This window comes from Uranotaenia lowii, chromosome 1 (assembly GCF_029784155.1).
Source record: "Uranotaenia lowii strain MFRU-FL chromosome 1, ASM2978415v1, whole genome shotgun sequence".
Lineage (NCBI taxonomy): Eukaryota > Metazoa > Arthropoda > Insecta > Diptera > Culicidae > Uranotaenia > Uranotaenia lowii.
This window is the reverse complement of record NC_073691.1, coordinates 206,349,450-206,369,192: the sequence shown is the minus strand read 5'-3', so window position 1 is coordinate 206,369,192 and position 19,743 is coordinate 206,349,450. Positions and strand designations below refer to the sequence as shown.

At 33.2% G+C, this 19,743-nt stretch overlaps 1 protein-coding gene across 5 annotated transcripts in view; it reads right to left on the bottom strand.

Moving 5' to 3' along the window:
- The window catches only part of LOC129739750 (uncharacterized), a 54,622-nt gene extending 35,167 nt beyond the window's left edge, over positions 1-19,455 (bottom strand). For 2 of the 5 annotated variants that reach the window (XM_055731260.1, XM_055731264.1), the window contains exons 1-2: positions 19,229-19,455; positions 2,417-2,949 (exon numbers count right to left, since the gene is read on the bottom strand). In XM_055731260.1, the coding sequence (XP_055587235.1) occupies positions 2,417-2,784 (368 nt within the window). In that variant the 5' untranslated portion in view covers positions 2,785-2,949; positions 19,229-19,455. The other 3 variants (XM_055731263.1, XM_055731262.1, XM_055731265.1) reach the window with 3 other exon arrangements.
- Positions 19,456-19,743: the final 288 nt, after the last annotated feature.

The window sequence follows — 19,743 nt, the reverse complement described above, 5'->3', positions numbered from 1 at the left end:
TGACAATTTTGACAATTTTGACAATTTTGACAATTTTGACAATTTTGACAATTTTGACAATTTTGACAATTTTGACAATTTTGACAGTTTTGACAATTTTGACAATTTTGACAATTTTGACAATTTTGACAATTTTGACAATTTTGACAATTTTGACAATTTTGACAATTTTGACAATTTTGACAATTTTGACAATTTTGACAATTTTGACAATTTTGACAATTTTGACAATTTTGACAATTTTGACAATTTTGACAATTTTGACAATTTTGACAATTTTGACAATTTTGACAATTTTGACAATTTTGACAATTTTGACAATTTTGACAATTTTGAACATTTTGACAATTTTGATCATTTTGACAATTTTGACAATTTGTACAATTTCAAAAATTGCCCGATATTTTCCCAGTTTTCCCGGATATTTAATACAAAATTTGGGTTGTCCGGATTCCATCGAAAAATGCCCGGTTTAATTCACCTTATTGGGCAAATCAATCGAAAAAAAAAACTGTGATGTGTATATTTTATTTATACCTTCACAAAGGAATAAACATGATTTTTTCGAAGCCTGAATTACGATTTAAAATCTGTCAATGAGTTTTTATGAAACCAAATTAATTTTTTTTTAGATTTTTGTTGAGTTATTTCTGGGTAATGACAAAATTTGCCCGGATATTGCACGGATTTATGGTCGTCAACTTTGAAATCAACTGCCCGGATTTTGTCAGGGTTTTTATTTAAAATTGCCCGGGTTTGTCCAGCCCAAATGCGTGGTGAAAAAATTCTGGCAACCTTAGTATATTCGGAAAATTAGCTAAAAATATGTTCATATCTAATTTACATATTTTTCAAAATACCTTTGATTTTGTTCAATAAAATTCGACTGTTAGAGAAGGTACAGCAGTTATTGTAGACTTGATAGCAACAGCTCCCACCACCTTTTCTCTCTTAAAAATGAAAGAAAAAATTCTTCAGATATTTCCGTCCCTTTATATTGACTTATTTTCGAAAATTTAAAAATCAATCCCCATTTAAGAGCCAGGTCTAGGACCGTGCCCGCTACATCACATCTCCCTTTCCCTTAAAGCAAACCTTGGCAGCTTTAGTATGTTTCGTCCATTTCAATGGAATCAAAAGAATCTCGAAAAGAGGATAGAAGGAGGGAAAACGAAAAGATTTTGGCCAAAGCCCGCAACATGCAAATACAGGAAAAGCGTTCGTCTTATCAATGAATCTAATTAGCAAAAACCGAAAAAGCAAGTGTATCCTTGTCCCATGCAGAGAATGGTTTCGAGAAGCATCTGTGCCTGTAGGCAAGGTTGCCGAAAATACAGAAAAAAATTGGATTATCAAGGAATTTTGAGTAAAATTTCGTAACAGAATCTGTGTCAAAGATTACAGAATTTTTAAAATTTTCACAGAATTTCCATTTTTTTTAAATTTTGTACAAATTTTAGGTTCAAATCACAGAATTCAAGGGTTTATATTGTCAAAAACACTGGCAACCTTGCCTATACAAGAGGCCTAGTAGAGTAGGTCGATCCTTGCTCAAAATAATTCATAATATCACCATTCCTGTTTATTGGCAGTGGTCCAACTCAGGGGAATAGACAGACAGACATACAGACACAGTTCAATCCAACCAACAAATGTCATAAATTAATGGGAGCTGTAGTTCTGCAATGAAACCGCATGAATCGAGACATTGTAGTGGGTTTTTTTTTAAATTTTCTTTAAAGCATCTGTAGATTCTGCAGTCGCCAGCCTCTCTTTTCTAGTTAGTGCAGTAGTGGGATGAAAATGGGTGTGATTGTCGTTTGATTGAGGCGGGAAGCTCAGATGTTTATTTTCAATCTTGGACGGTAACAGCTACAGGTCAGGTTCATTGCATATAAAATATTTTCGAAAAAGTTTTTCGAATGTGTTCCATAATTCAGGTGTTTTTTCTCATGCGAGACTAACCGGCAGTGGGAGGTGAATGGGAAAGAATGCATCTGAAAGCTCTGCGAAACTCTTTGAAGCGCTTCGTTTCGATACTTTTCAAAGGCCAATAAAATTCAGAATAATGCCTTGCGGTTGTGCAGCTATCGAAAAAATAAACCGGTAGCAATATATTTAACTTGATTTCTACTTTTATCTTTTGCCATGTTTATTTTGTTTTTTTTTTGTTCCCTCCTAAGGTGGGAATACAGTACTTCTGTTGAGTACAGTGGGGCAATTCTTTGCGTTTGAAAATATCCCAATTTACTCTTAAACCACTTGTTTATACGAGGATCAAAATCACAAATCATCCAATATTGAAGAGGCAATTTATGAGGCGTTCTCCTTACATATTGAATCTAGAATTTCATTCCGAAAGGGACATTTTACACTCCAGACCCCAGATGTACCTGTACAAATTTCGCCGACTTACCTTGAATTCGGGTTGAACTTGAAGCACCCATACAGGGTCACCTTTTGTGTTCTCTCTGGAGCCACCACATCCGAATTGTTCGACGGCCGGGAGATGGAATTGGCAATCGATGGAGACGAACGGCGCGAGATAATATCCCGCCCACATCCGATGGACGACGACATCCCCCGGGAGATTATCGTCGTTGGGGAGGATGGCTTAACGGATCGACCGCTATCGTCTCCGTTCGAGCTTCGATGATGCTGTTGCAGTTCCAGGGGAGGATCCACCCGTACATTGACCGATTCCAGCAGCCCCGGAGGCATCGAGAAGTCGCCGCTGGCCTGAGCCATTGGCGGCTTGCCACTGGCAATGTCGAACACTTTCATTTCTTTTCCCAGATGATGATGAGGGTGCTCTTTCCTGTTGTGTTTTCTCCTACTTCTCCGAATGTATTCCGGTTCCGGTGCCGTATCGATTCATAGATTCGGGGATTTCAGAGATAAAACGGTCGGCCGGAATCATGATTGCAGCAAATTGTGCTATCGATTTCCCTGCGTTGTCACGGGCAAAGAAGAAATGGTTATTGATACATGCAAATTCGTGCTCAGAAGTTGACTTAGAGTTTGTTCGTTAATTTATTCAAATCCGTCGAGATGGTTGATTCCTTTTAACCTGATAATACTTGTGAAATTGTTTCCTATGTTTTGACACGTTGGCAGTTCTTGTTAAAATTTAACACAGTTTTTCAATAAAAAAAAATTTTAGCAACCTAAAAACATTTTTTGTCACATTAAGTTATTCATTCTGATCTACGAAAATTTCAACAAAAAAGCAACTAATTAATTGAAGTGTAATCTATTTATTAACCATCCGAAAACATAAATAAACAATCGCTTACATTGTACAGACAAAAAAAAATGCATCAATAACTTCATTGCCAACAAGAAAAATTCATTTAGGTACTAGGTCTTGTATCCGTGTCTCACGTACCGGAGAGCAATAAAAAATCCAACACAGATTCCGTGATGATTCTGTTGCCACGGCTTTCGGGGAATAGATGGAACAAAAGTCCATTGAATCTGTTCTTTTTTTTCTACATCCACGTGAAATCAAATCCTTTTTTTTAAAAGGCATATAAAAGAGGCACGTTTCGGACGATGTTACTTTCTTTGAAGGATGTAGCAAAAATGTAACGTCTGTTAGTACAGACCCCGTTCAATTTTGTTACCGTAAACTAAGGGGAGAACATTGATCTCCCAAGCAACCAAAAGTCGCGTTTTTACTTAAAGATGGATCTCCGAAGTTTACATTTGGCTGAAAAAATGTTTTACGGGAACTTCAGGTGACTCTTGTCGCGTAAAACTTACTCAGGAACTTCCATCGCCCTTTGAAAGGTTAAACTATCGATAACGGAACTTCTAAGCGCTTTTAATGGAACTTCTTTCAAGAAGGTCGATAACGTTCGCGTAACATTCCAAAACGCACCATTAAGATACTTGAAGGTGTTTTAAAGAACCTATATGGGAAATCTAAGCGACATGTAAAAAATGTTTTCCAATAAGGTCGATAACGTTCGCGTAACATTCTAAAGCGCACCATTAAGAAACTTGAAGATGTTTTAAAGAACCTATATGGGAATTCTAAGCGACATGTAAAAAATGTCTGTCAATTTCTTGTCATGGTATTCGTTTTGTTGATTTCTGTAATGATATTTACAAATGGAATTAAAGATTTTTTCGAATTTTCTTATAAATTTTAAGATATTTGAATAAGTTTTTGATGATGCGAATTTTTGTTATGATTCATATTGTGTACTGAAAGTCCTTTGAACGAAATAAGGTACAATCTATTGACCAACCCACTCAATCATCTCAAATGGCATTAAGTTTAAATACTAATCCATTACAGTGGCAATTAACTATTGCTGGATTGGTCGAGCGGCTGGTGAGTTTCATTGCAACCTAGAGAGCAGCGGTTCAATTCTCTAGGCGTGTAAGCAGCTTTTGTAATCAAAACAATATAATTAAAATCAATGAGATATACCATGATAGACCGGCAACCTAGCAATCTGACATCTGAATGTCAGAGCAATCTAATCTGACAATCGGATTTTTTTTTTCGGCGCGTAGAAGTTTCTTGACATTCTCTTAGAAGCTGAATAGCGTTCTCTACAGCCACCTAAACGAACTTGAAAGTAGCTTCAAGAACTTAAATTTTGGGCTGATTCGCATTCTCTTCAGACACAAACGAGAGCTGATTAAGCTTCTATGGAACCTTTTTAAGGGAATTCTGGTTGCTTGGGCTCTTTTCCAGTTCATTTTCGAATATTTTGAAAGGGGTTGCTTTTTTTGTAACACTTAAAGCCCATTTGTTTCTAAATGCTATCATTTTATTAGGAGAGGAGAGGGAAAAAACAGACATTTTAAAACTTTAAAATTAGATATTTTTAGTAATATAAAAAATCTCCAAACCAAAAAACTACAAACCGAATTTTGCCAATTTGAACTCAATTTATAGGCTTTCAACCATTACGTAAGTAGTAGGTAAAGTTTTCGCTGGGGGTTTCCCCCAAAATTGAAAACTTGGTTCAGTCGTTAAACTTAAAAACATCTGTATTTTTTCAGATTTCTACGGTTTCAAATGTAGAAGCTAGATTTGAACAAAAAATAATAGACATTTTGATTTAAGGAGAATTTTTTCAAAACACAAAGAATATAATTGAATTGAATTCCATAAAATTGAGAAAAAAAAGAGAATCTATTTCAAGAGTGCCAAAACAGTTATTTTTTAGAACTCACAATGTTAATTTTGTATATATTTCAATTTATCATTGAAACCTTATACAGACCCCGTTCGTTTTCGGCAACATTCGATTTTAGCAACATTCGATTTTGGCAACATCCGATTTTGGCACATGTTTCTAGAAACAACATTACCTTTTAGTTTTCGTTATAACAGAACCAATTTGATTTAGACAAACACCATAAATACGTTTTTATGTTCTGAAATCTTGATAAAAGGCAACAATAAAAACCAAAGCTTTTTAAAAAATTTCTAATGTACTCAAAAATGACAAAAACATGAAAAATTTAAAAAGTTAAAAATTAAATTCAAACAAAAGACTGAATATGACAAAAAACAACTAAAAAATGATGAAGAAGGACAAAAACAGTAAGTATGACAAAAGAGAACAAACATTATATCAAAACAAGAAAAGTGAAAAATGCATCAAACACATGATGAAAAAATTTAAAACTGACTACAAAAGGTCGGAAATTGGCTAAAATAACGTTTTTGATAATAATAATAGTCATTTTGTAAAGATAACTGAAAAACAAGAAGAGAAAAAAACCGTTCGATTTTGGCAACACAAAATGTACAGGCGTGTTGCCAAAATCGAACGGGGTCTGTATTGACATAATATAGATTCCTTGAATGAGCGATAAGAAAATGATGAAAATAAAAAAAAAGGAATTCCAAGTTTTGTTGTTATTATTGAAAGCACAAAGGAAATAGGAATTTATTCAATTACCTTCAAATTCACCACTCTAAATCATTTTTCCAACATTTTATAGATTAATTAAAAAAATCATGATCGATATAAAAAAGGATTTAAAAAAATAAAAATAAGTGGAACGTTTATAAATTTTCCAGAGCAGATTTTATAGGTTAAACTTTCCAACTTTCAATTAAAAACTTGGGACGTGGAAACGACAAAAGATATTAAAAACATAGATTTATCAATTTGAATTTGTTTTTTCCCGGTCTTGAATATGATGTCTGTTGTTTTTGTCGATTCCGTTTTTGTCCAACGGCTAGGTGTCCATTGATTTTTATTCATGTTTCCCACCGGATGGAAAAGAAATGTGTAACTATGGTTGCACAGTTAACGTATGATTAAAATTTTTAAGCTTAAGCTTATTAATGATGCTTCCAATACAAAATTTAGAAGTGAAAATCAAACTTCTTGAAATTTAAAAAAAAACAACAGTCGGACTATACAATTTGGAAAATTTATTTGAAAATCAAAATAAAATATAAGGATGAGAAAAAATAATTGTTATGCATTTAAGAAGGATTTTCAAAAAGTAAAAACGTAATTACATCTATAAAATTTAATTGATAACTCAAAAGACGAGAGATGTACTGAATATTTAGTGACTTTATCAACTGTTCGGCCAAACGAATGTTCTGTCGAATTTTTCATAAAAAATACAAAAGTGGTTATCGGTTATTTCAAATTCCTTCTATTTCTTCATGCCCTCATTCGTCGGAATTCCCGTTTTTGAAAAATAAGAAAAAACAAAAATGAACTGCCATTACTTTTTTCTCAGAGGTCAAATTGCGGTTTCAGCAAAATTGATCAGTTGTTTAAATTTTTATTTATTTTGGTCAGAAAAGTAGAGAAATTTGTAAAATATTTTTTATCTATCTTCAAAACTTTTTTTCTTTTTCAAATAGAAAAGATGATAAAAACTCATTGCATATTTGGATTCAGGGCACCCAAATTAATCAAAATTAGATCTCCAACTCCATGCACCTCGGAAAAAAATGTGAATTTTGTCACTTTGTGTAATTTATGTGGAGTGTAGAGTTGAGCATTTAGAGTAACAAGAAACCCAAAATTAAATGGAGGGTGAAATTGGGGTTTTTAACAATATTCCATACAAGCATAAAATTTGCAATTACATTAAAGAGTTTGTTTTTAATAATGTAATGAGTGATTTGTAATAAAGAAATGGATATTAGGGCTTAGATTTTTTTGTTTATTCTGTTGACTATCGTGATTAGAAAACATCTGTCACATGACTACCAGACGCATAAATTAAAAAAAAAAAACTACAACACAATTTAAATCCCCGTTCGCACGGCCTTAGTTATGTAGCTTTGAAATACGGTTTTATTTTATTTTCAAAAAATAATAAGCTCGATTTTTTTTAGAAATCTGAAAAAATAAAGATGTTTTTAGTCGTAAAAATGAACTAAACCAAAACGGAGTGACTGAAAAAGTACAGATACAGATACAGAGTGAGGCTTCGGTAAATAGTAGGGGAGAATGAGGATACTTAATCCCTAAAAAACTTGATTTCTTCGCTATGTCTCGAAACAGGAATGTCTTACAAATATCGAATAATTTACAAATAATCACACCAATTATCTGCTAAAAAGGATTAAAATACTGTATTCATCTAGAAACAAGAAAATTGCGCCTGAATGTATGCAATGACTGTACGGTATTAGACAAACTTTTAGAATTCTCTTTGTCTGATACTTACAAACTGTGAATTGAGAGCGAATATGGCAAAAAAATAGTCGCCGAATCTTTTATCTTCGGATTTTACTAGATTTTTGTCTAGTGTCAGGGCACCTTGAATCAAGGATCAAGTCTCCTTTAGTAAAGGATCAAGTTTCATGTAACTTAAAAAATATCACTTTTTTTTTGGTCTCACTAAAATGCTTCATCTACGTGATCATGTATCATTCCAACTTTTGGAGTATATAAACTTGAAATTACATGCTATCAGAATATACAAAAAACTACGAGTTGCTAAATTTTCCCAAAAAGATATAATGAAAATAAGAAAAGGAGGTCAAATATCCCCACTCTTCCCCCTACTGAGTGGATGAAAGCTAGAGATATGTAAGGCTCGGGTTAAGATTGCTTGTTTTGATAATGTTCCCGCCAGGAAAATATCTATAAACTGAAAAGCTGTATGCCATAGATTTTCAAGGCTCTTGCTAAGATTGACTTTTTCGAGATTGTTCCAGCTTAAAACAATATGACAGCGCATCTGGAACAGCTCAAATTTTGAAGGCTGCGCGAATCTCAATTTAGAGATTCACTTAGACACGTCTATCACTCACAGAATAGATCCATCATGACTGACTTTGTTTTACCTAGTGTTACCAAGTTATAAAACTTTGCCAAATAAATTAATTATATTACGCTTTTCTTCAGTGTTACCGAATTGAACTTTTATTTTGCTTTTTTTTATATAAAAAACTTAATTTATTTTCTGCAACTTCATCTCATCCCTACATACTAACCTCACCAGAAAAAAACCTCTTAGGTAGCATTAATTTATCAGCCTTAGCGGTGAAAAATGATGTCTTTTTTACATTTATTTACTTTTGATAGATCCTAGGCTTCAGCCTTTAATCTTTAATGATGTTTACAATATATTTATGAAAAAACTAACTTAAGTCTATTTTTGATTTGTTCTCTGGACATATTCAGATTTATAACGTTAGCATGTGCATTGTAGAGCGCCATCATTCTGTAGGGGAGAGTGGGGATACTTGATCCCCTTATCTTATTTTCACCATATCTTTTTGGAAAAATTTAGCAACTCGCCGTCTTTGACATTTTCTGACAGCTTGTAACTTCAAGTTTCTATGCTTTAAAAATTAGAACGATACTTGAACCCGTTGATGAACTAGAAGCATTTTCGTGGGAGTAAAAAAATTGCGATTTTTCTGAAGTTATGGGAGACTTGATCCCCTATTGAAGGAGGCTTGATCTTTTATTCAGGAAGCCTTGTATAAAAATCAAACATAACCCCAAGATAGAATGTTAATTGACTATTTTGGTCATATTTGTTCTCATTTCACAATTTATAGCAGACATAAGAAGAAAATTTTATAACTTTGATCCACGCTCAGACATTGCATACTTAAAGGTGCTATTTTTATAATTAAGAGAAAATTAATTATTTTTGCTCTCTTCTTCAGACAATTGTTTGATAAATATTAGTTCTTGGATAAATATTAGTAATTTCGTAATCAGCAATCATAACGATCAATTAAGAAGAAGAATATGCCGTTTGGAGGGGGGATCAATTGTACCCAACTCTAGGGGATCAATTATACCCATAATCAACATTTTAGAAAACTTTTTCTGAAAAAAGTTGAGAGTTTTCCATTGCTTTGAAAATATGGAGTTTTGAAGTTCATTTTACGCTCGAACGATTGATACATTGGAACAAATATTTTTTTCATAATTTTCCCATGTAAGGAACATTTTAAAGTGATGAAAAAAGATCTTCAAGTTACATTTTGTGAAATTTTTCAAACAAAGTTCAATTACTCACACAATTATTTTGTTAAAAAATTTTAAACTACAAGCATTGTTATTTTGCTCATTTTGGCACATTTTTCTAGAACATTTGATCATTGTAAGACATTCCAGTTTCGAGATATAGCTAAGGAATCAAGTATCCCCAGGGATCAAGTATCCTCATTCTCCCCTAATTATTAATTTATTTTATTACTAGAACTTCCTGAATACATATAAATTTTTAAATGAAATCTAGATTTTTCAAAGAACTAAAATGAATCCAAACTTTTTTTTGTATTCGGGATTTCTCTTGGATTGCGGTTAAAAACTGGCTATGGATGAAAAAAAATCATTTTAAATCCTGTATCAAAATTATGAAACAATGAACTCCTGCTAATTGACGCCTAAATAAAATTCTGACATTGATATTTTAATCTTGATTATTAAACTTAACTTCAAGGTGAATCTCAATCTGAGTTTTTAATTTTTTATTCAAATCTGAATTCCGAATTTGAAAACGATTTTTGAATCTATGTTCCAGATAATAATTTCTACATATCAATCAACAATTAAAATGCGTAATTTGTTCCAGAACCTTTAACGGAATTATCTTTAAATGTTGAACTTCTAGATTTCAATCTGAAGTCTTTCCTCAGTTATTTGTTCAAAATTCAACACTGTTTCAATTCTGGATCATCACTATGAAACATTCTTAAGTTCCGATACTGTGTAAGAGTTAAAAATAAAAATTTTTAATCAAAATCTTTCAAACTGTTTATAATATCAAGTATTTTCTTTCATAATCCAACATGATGAGTTTTCGAATATGAAAAATGCAACTAGTTTAAGTTTGAAATGCAAAACCAAGATTCAAGTGATGATTTTGTTTCAATGATGAAAAACTGAAACTCAAGAATAATAAACTGAATACAGAACCCGAAATCTTATCACAGACATTGAATTTTTATGTTAATAAGCAGCTCTAAAATCACAAAATCTGAAGTAACTCTAACCTTAAGCTTTCCAGATATTTTTCGGCGAGTATTCAGGCCGGGCAAATTTTAGCTATTTTCCTAATTATCCACCAATAACAAAATTATTCAATAAAAATTATGAAGAAAAATATATGAAAAGCTGTTTATTTTTTTTAGAAACACCTCAGACAATTTGAAATCATATTTTGAGCTCCCAAAAATCGATAATGTTTATTTTGGTCAAATTTGCTCAAGCAAAATACATAATTTTTGTTTGCTTTTGCAAATGAAGTGATACAATTCGGGCAAAATCTAGGCAATCTGACAAGCCTTATCTTATTGAAATTCAATATTTGGAACTGAATTTCTATCAAAAAGTGAAACTTTAGAAAAATGGTAGTAAAATTGTTGACCAGGTATAAGACTTCGAGGTTTTTGTTACAGTTACAGTGCGCATACTGCCGATTGACGATATGGCTGGAGATTCATCATATCTATTCAGTGCAGAACTTTAATTATCGTGCGTACAGATTCTGTGGACAAAATTTTTAATGGTTTTTCTTTCTTATTCATCTGGAAATAGAAAATTCAACAAATTGAAGCCTTTGGCTGGGTTGTAAATCATAAGATATTGGAATAAGAGACAGGTTCTGAATGCCCATATCAAGGCAGGTTAAATGCCTACATCAAGAAAAATAGATAAGTCTTATAAATTTTTTACTTTTTATCATTGAAACATCTAATCTACGCTCAAATCATGATCTTACAGCGAAAAAACAAGAACTTGATACTGATCCGATAAAAATACGAAATGAACAAAATATTACCATGAAATATGACCATATGGCATACCTAACTATGTTTCATGCAAAAGAACTAGTGATGTAAAAAATTTTACCAAAATTTCAGCCTTGACGTATGCCTAACATCCGTCTCTATCATTTTCAATTAAATAACATCAAAATAATGCAAGTGTTAATGAAATATAGCATAAAATATAAATATGCGTATTTAGCCTGCCAGTTTCGGAAATCGGCTATTTTGACTTCTTTTGTTATAAAATTATTTTCACAAAAACTGTAAGAGATTTTAACAGAAAAATTGCTCTTACGTATAGAAAACAGATGTCCGCTCATGTACATATAGTTTTCAGACTCCTATCTATCGGAATATGGGAGAAAATGAGTGTTTTCCTTAATATGCGCATATAGCCTGCCTCTCCCCTAAGGGAGAAGGGGGATAATAGATCCCAGATTTTAAGTTTCAACATATCTTTTCGGAAAAAATTTGCAACTCACACCCTTTTACATTTTCTGATAGCGTGTAACTTCAAGTTTCTATGCTCCAAAAGTTAGAACGATACTTGAACCCGTAGATGAACTAGAAGCATTTTCGTGGGAGTAAAAAAAATTGCGATATTTTTGAAGCTACGGGAGACTTGATCTTTTATTCAGAAAGCCCCAATCCTTGGAAAAAAAAACCAAATAAAAACCCAAGTGAGAAAGTCAATTGACTATTTTATTAATTTTTGTTCTGATTTCACAATTTATAAGTATCAGGTGAAGAAAATTCCATAACTTTGTCTCCACGCGAAATTCATGGCATACTTAAAGGCGCTTTTTTTTTTAAAAGAATGAACAGAAAATCAATGTTTTAGCCCATTTTTCAGACAATTGTTGGATAAATATTTGTAATAAGTATATATGTAGAAGAAGAATATATGTACCTTTTTGAACCATAGGGATCAATTGTACCCATAATGAACATTTTAGAAAACTTTTTCTGAAAAAAGTTGAAAGTTTTCCATTGCTTTGGAAATAAGTCATTATGAAGTCCATATTGCACTCTAACGATTGATGTTTTGGAATATTTTTTTGTTATTATTTTCTCATGTTAGGAACATTGTCAAGCTAGGAAAAAAGATCTTCAAACCATATTTTGTGAAATTTTTCAAAGAATGCATAATAACTCAAAAAATTATTTTGTTAAAATTTTTTAAGCCAAAAGCATTTCTGATTTGTTCCATTTGGAACATTCTTCAAGCACATTTGAACTTTGTAAAACTCAAATTTTGAAGGCATTTATGTTTATTTTGTTCTAAGTTTATCTAACTGTGGTAAATAAGACGTATTGGCTGGAAAACAACATATTTGAAAGGCAAGACTCAAAGGTTTGAGTGGCTGGAAGAACGAAAAGGTTGTTACTGTAATTCTTCGTAAGCATTTCTGAATATTTGTGTTACTTTTTTACTATTTTAAATTTAATTTCTACCTCGAATATTTTCTCTCGTAACATACAGGAACGTCCCAGTTCAAAATTAAATACTATTTTCAGCACCCACTCTGCTGCATGCTTAACAAAAAATGACAAGAAAACGGGATTGCGTTCGGCACAATGAAAGCTGCTTGCAATAAAATTGAAAAATTAAAAAATACCACATACGAAGTCAACAATAATAACCTGATTAATTAATTGAAGTGCATTTGTTTGGGAGGGTCTCGTGCGCCAAGCGATTAAGCACCTTTTAGGGGAGGATGGGGATACTCGATCCCATTTTCTTATTTTCAACATATCTTTTCAAAAATTTAGCGAAAATTTAGCAAATCGCACCCTTTTACATTTTCTGACAGCTTTAAGTTTCTTTGCTCCAAAAGTTAGAACGATACTTGAACCCGCGAATGAACTAGAAGCGTTTTCGTGGGATCAAAAAAATTGCAATATTTTATATGTTAAGGTAGGCTTGATCCTCTATTAAAGGAGACTTGATCCTTTATTCAGGAAGCCCTAGTCCTTGGAAAAAAAATCAAACAAAAATCTAAGATTGAATCTAAGAAGAAGAAAGTTCCATAACTTTGTCCCAACGCGTTATTCATTGGATAAATATTATTAATTGGATGCATATTAGTAATCTCGTAATTAGAAATGATCACGATCCATTCAGAAGAAGAATATGCATTTTTTTAACTCTAGGGATCAATTGTACCCATAATGAACATTTTAGAAATTTTTTTTTTGAAAAAGTTGAGAGTTTCGATTCTTTTGAAAATATGGCATTTGGAAGTTCATATTACACTCTTACGTTTGATATATTAGAATAAGTATTATTGTTATATTTTTCATGTTGGAAACATGAAGTGATGAAAAAAGATCTTGAAGTCACATTTTGTGAAGTTTTTCAAACGAAATTCAAAAACTTAAAAAAAAATAACATTTGTTAAAATTTTTGGAGCTTGTTGTTTTGCTCCATTTAACACATTTTTCTAGAACATTTGATCTTTGTAAGACATTTCAGTTTTGAGATATACCTAGTTGAATAATCAAGTATCTCCAGAAAGGTTGCCGAAATCACAGAAAAATCTGTAATTTCACAGAATTTTGAGCAAATTTTCATCACAGAATCAGTGACACAGATCACAGAATTTTGGGAATATAAACAGATTTCACAGATTTTTTAAAAACTTTTACGTGTTTTCAAAATTTGAACTTTTGATGTGAATATAAATTTTTGATTTCTGGGTTTAGATTGGAAGAATACGATTCGATTAGTAAGGTTAATTGATTTTGCAAAGGTAAAATTGAAAAAATGGACCCAATTTTTCAAGAACATTCAATGAAATTCAAGGAAATAGCGCCACAGAAAATCATCACAGATTTTTTAGGTTAAAAACGTCACAGAAAGTTTCTGTCAGATACTCAGAACTTTTCTTCGCCAAAACCCAAGATAGAATGTCAATTGACTATTTTGGTAATTTTTGTCCTGATTTCACAATTTATAAGTGTAAGGTGAAGAAAATTCCATAACTTTGTCTCAACACGAAATTCATTGCATACTGAAAGGCGCATTTTTTTAAACAGAATGAACAGAAAATCAATGTTTTAGCCCTTTTTTGAGACAATTGTTGGATAAATATTAGTAATTGGATAAATATTAGTAATAAGTGATCTCGTACTCAGCAAAGATCAGGATACATTCAGAAGAAGAATATACCTTTTTGAACCATAGGGATCAATTGTGCCCATAATAAACATTTTAGAAAACTTTTTCGGAGTTGAAAGTTTTCCATTGCTTTGGAAATACGGCATTTTGAACTCCATATTGCACTCTAATGATTGATGTTTTGGAAAATTTTGTTTGTTATAATTTTCTCATGTTTGAAACATTTTCAAGTTATGAAAAACAATCCTCAAACCATATTTTGTGAAACTCTTCAAACAAAGTTTAATAACTCGGAAATTATTTTGTTAAAAATTTTTGAGCAAGCATTGCTGTTTTGCTCTATTTGGTAAATTTTTCCAGAACATTTGAACTCTGTAAGACTAAAATTTTGAAGGCTATTATGCTTATTTTGTTTTAAGTTTATCAAACTCTGGTAAATAAGACGTATTGGCTGGAAAACCACAGATTTGGAAGGCTAAAGTCAAAGGTTTGAGTGGCTGGAAGAACAAAAAGGTTGTTTCTGTAATTCTTCTTCAGTGTTGCTGAATATTTGTGTTACTTTTCACTTTTTTTAATTTAATTTCTATATCAATTATTTTCTCTCATAACATACAGGAACGTTCCAGTTCAAAATTAGAGACTATTTTCATCACCCCCTCTGGCACATGCTGCATGATTAACAAAAAATGTCAAACAAGAAAACGGTATTGCGTTCGGCACAATTGAAGCTGCTTGTAATAACATTGATAAATTTAAAAAAAATGCCACATACGAAGTCAACATTAATAACCTAGCCGATTTACTAATTGGTGTGCATTTATTTGGGAGGGTGTCGTGAGCCAAGCGATTAAGCACCCTTTAGGGGAGAATAGGTATACTTGATTTCATTTTTTTTATTTTCTACATATCCCTTGGGAAAATTTAGCAACTCACACCCTTTGAAATTTTCTGACAGCTTCAAGTTTCTATGCTCCAAAAGTTAGAACGATACCTGTAGATGAACTAGAAGCGTTTTCGTGGGATAAACGAAATTGCAATATTTTTATGTTAAGGTAGACTTGATCCTCTATTGATGGAGACTTGATCCTATATTTAGGAAGCCCTTATCCTTGGAAAAAAAATCAACCAAAATCTGAGATTGAATCTAAGAAGAAATTTCCATAACTTTGTCTCAACCCTAATTTCATTGCATACTTCAAGGCGCTATTTTTAATGATTAAAAGAATATAATTTTTTTAGCCCTGTTCTTCAGACAATTTTTGGATAAATATTATTTATTGGATGAATATTAGTAATCTCGTAATCAGAAATGATCACGATCCATGCGAAAGAAGAATATACATTTTTGAATTCCAGGGATTAATTGTACCTACCCATGTTAGAAAAAAATTTTTTGAAAAAAGTTGAGAGTTTCAATACTTTTGAAAATATGGCATTTTGAAGTTCATATTACACTCTTACGATTGATATATTTGAATAAATATTTTCATTATATTTTTTCATGTTAGAAACATTTTAAGTGATTAATAATATCTTTAATTCACATTTTGTGAAATTTTTCAAACAATTTCAATAACCCCAAAAAAACATTTTATCAAAATTTTTCGAGCTTAAAGCATTGTTGTTTTGCTCCATTTGGCACATTTTTCTGGAACATTTGATCTTTGTAAAACTTTTCAGTTTTGAGATATAGTTGAATAATCAAGTATCTCCAGCAAGTTTGCCGAAATCACACAAAAATCTGTAATTTCACAGAATTTTGAGCAAATTTTCATCACAGAATCTGCGGCACAGATTACAGAATTTTGGGAATATTCACAGATTTCACAGATTTTTTTTTAAATTTTGTACGTGTTTTCAAAATTTGAACTTTTGATGTGAATATAAATTTTAGATGTTTAGGTTAAGATTGGAAGAATATGATTCGATTCGAAGGACCCAATTTTTCAAGAACATTCAATGAAATTCAAGGAAATAGCGCCTCAGCAAACTATCACAGAATGTTTAGGAAAAATCACAGAAAGTTTCTGTCTGAAACTCAGAATTTTTTTTTGCCAAAACACAAAATTTTTCGGCAACCTTGATCTCCAGGGATCAAGTATCTTCATTCTCTTCTAAACCTAACATCATACAGTTAAGATGCGTCCTGAAGATTATGACTCTTATTTTTTGTTGGAATCCTAATTATTAGTTAATTAACTTTTACCCTTAAATTGTTGACAATCTTGATAATACAATTTAAGAGTATAGTAAATCCCATTTACTATAAAGTTGAAATAGCTGGAATGACAACGTATGTGTGTATTGCCTTTTTAAAAATCAATCGCTCGAGCTTCAACAGATTGAAGTTTGGCTAAAAACATGAATTCAGTGATTTTTTCAATAGAACAGCCATTGGCCCAACTCACTCTAAATGCTTGGTATGTATAAAGCGAAAGCTGCCTCAAAATTGATGGATTAATTTCATTAAAATTTGATCTCTCCCTTCTTTTGGCGTTGTTTCAATCCCTAAAGTACACTAGCTAAAAATAACCCTGGTTGTTAAACTCCCTCGAATAGAAGAACACAAACTACCTCCCTAAAACATAATGAAAATAGCTCTCAAACTGTAACTGTTTTATTTAGAGAATTGATCTAATTTATCAATTTTAAGTGCAACAGAGGTGTAAATTAAACATGTTCCAGCACAGCACAGAAAAAATGTGAACATATTTCTCACAGAATGTTTTTAAGAACACTGAAAGTTGACTCGAATTTGTTCTTTTTTTGTTAAAAAAAATTCTTACTGTCCATTAATTATCTGGCAGTATACGCCGGTTGACTGCCGAAATCGACCATCAGTTTTCGGGCTTTGTCAGAAATTTATGGCCAAGGATAGATACGAACAGAAACATCCATCGGCCTAGCAATCACGTTCCTTTAAAACATGTTTGGGGTGGTAAAAAACAGAAACGGCTTAATTTTGTTTTTTGTAGATACAAACTATTTTGCCCTTTTCAATTTTCTTGTAATATTTGCTTCCAGCATGTCATTAATTAGGCAACGGGATTTTTTTTTAAATTAATTTTCTTATTCGTCACGATTTTGGAATAAGATTTGATACTTAAAAATTGTTAAGTTAGTTTCTTTTTTTAATATTTAGTCTAAACATAAGTTTCCGGATTTCCATCCGGAAAATGTCCGTCCAACTTCTCCAAGTTTCCATCAGCGGCTATGCTCTTCTATCATCACACCAAACCCGTTTTCTGCAGCTTGTGCAGATGTGTTTAAGTTAAACGGAGTCCAAAGCTTTGCGGAATGCAAACATTTTTTCCCCTGGCATCTGATATTGGATCCGCAGAACTGGAGCATGGTTGGAAGATTAGAGACATACGGTCTGTCTATGGCATCTGGATTTGAATTAGAAATTTAAAAAAAACCAGACTGCAACGGTTGATTTGATGACTTTTAATTTTCGAGTTAATTCCATGAGAGGGGGTTTAACTCCGATCGATTGAATTAAAGCTACATAACAATTTTTCGTTCGAAATCTTATTATAAATAATCTTTCTAAGGGTTTGCTTCCTAACAAAGCTTCCTGCCCGAGGATGATTCTTTCATCTAGTTAATGCAGCATGGGACTCGAATGTTAGATGTTTGTAGCTTTGTTGTGCTTTGAAGACTTTAGTCCATAAGTCAGAAGACGAGGAGGGGTAAAAAAGGATGCGAACCATATTATGAGTTTTTGGTCCCAACGAGGAAGTGAACCTTGAAGTTGCTTCCTACAAATAAATACAGATAAACTGCTTAAGCTGCCCGGAAGTTATCTGATGCCTAGCCTCGTTCCTCCCTCATTGACTGTTTGGCGTAGCAGACGTAGTCTGATGATGTGCGATGCCGCCCAGTGTTCTCCCAGTGTCTCGAGTGGAATTGATTTATGTTTAGGAGAAGACACTAAGACTATACTAGTCAGTCGGTATCCTTAGGCCATCATGTTTTCCGCGAATCCACTCTTAAAATAGTCGATAATACTTGTTGGTAGTACCTAGTAGAGGTTATCAAATATGATTCTTGATAATCATTAACGAGGGGAAACGCCGAGGAGTTTTAACTTCGTTCGGTCTATTTTTCTTAGGAACGCTTTTTCACTTGTGATCCCATGATTGAAGTATGATTCCACTTAATTTGAAGGATGAACTTGATTTCTTGAATACTCAATTAAATGACTTTCGCACGCAAACCTATGATAATCGGTTCTTGGAACAAAAAAGCGCCTGAATGTGCACTAAGCAATTTAACGTGTCGCCGGAAAAATAACCGCCTTTGTGTATGCAATAAAATTAACCACTGGCGCTTTTCATATTTTCGCAAATTGAAAAGCAAGCTTTTCACCATTAGTTACGTCTCAAAGCAATTTGAGTTTGAAAATTTGTAGCTGTCCGATTCCAAGTATAGCGCTGAGTTTTCCTTCGAGTGAACCTCAGCCATAGCTTCACGTATTCCGTTAAAAGTATCCAATGAAAGCGAGAACCCTACAGAAGCGACCACGTGCTGGCTGGCTGACTTTCTGGCTGGGCTGGCAGTATTTGGAAAGCTTTCTTCCAATTAGCGATAGTCGCCGATGACAACCGCAATAATTGCGACCGAAATCGCAAAGGCCCGATCGAACACGATTCAATCAAACGTACTTAAGGACGTTTGTGGAAGGGAATCGCACTCCGGAGAAATGTGTAGCCTGTCGTTTGCTTCCGTTTTCCTACTTTTGCACGGATTTTCAATGGTCTGGCCCTGCTATTCACACAATGCACAAATTGGTGGCACCAATTCACCCAATTATGGTTCCAGTTTGGGAAAAGGACGACTCCTAATTGAGCGGTAATTACCCAAACGTCAGATCTTGTCGATGATGTCTATATTTTTCCAGCCACTCAAACCGTTCGTAATCCTCCAATGGCATGTAACATCAGCTACTATAATAACATATCCAGCTGTTTTTCCAGCCGGATAATCCACCCGGAAGCGCACTTCACACCGACTCTCACACCAGCAACCCCGGAAACCGGATGTAGAAATAACAAGCCTTTGCAAGCAAGATCCGAAACGCGCCACGACCAACCGTCGACTGAAAGCTGCCTTTGCCGCCGGAATGGCTTTATAGCGAAACGAACATCGGCTGCCACAGCTTCGTTTTGTTTTGCTCGACAAGGACCTCTTCTCGGGCCGAACCGGCTGGCCGCCGCCGCCGCCGAGAATCGACAACAGACAGACCGACCGGATGTGCTGACGATGTTTGTTGGCTGATTTGCTTGTTGCATTTCCGCCGTACGACGATTGTTGATGGGAGAGGACGATTGCGTTCGCCCCAACAACATCAGCAAATCAAATGGGGCGACAAAGC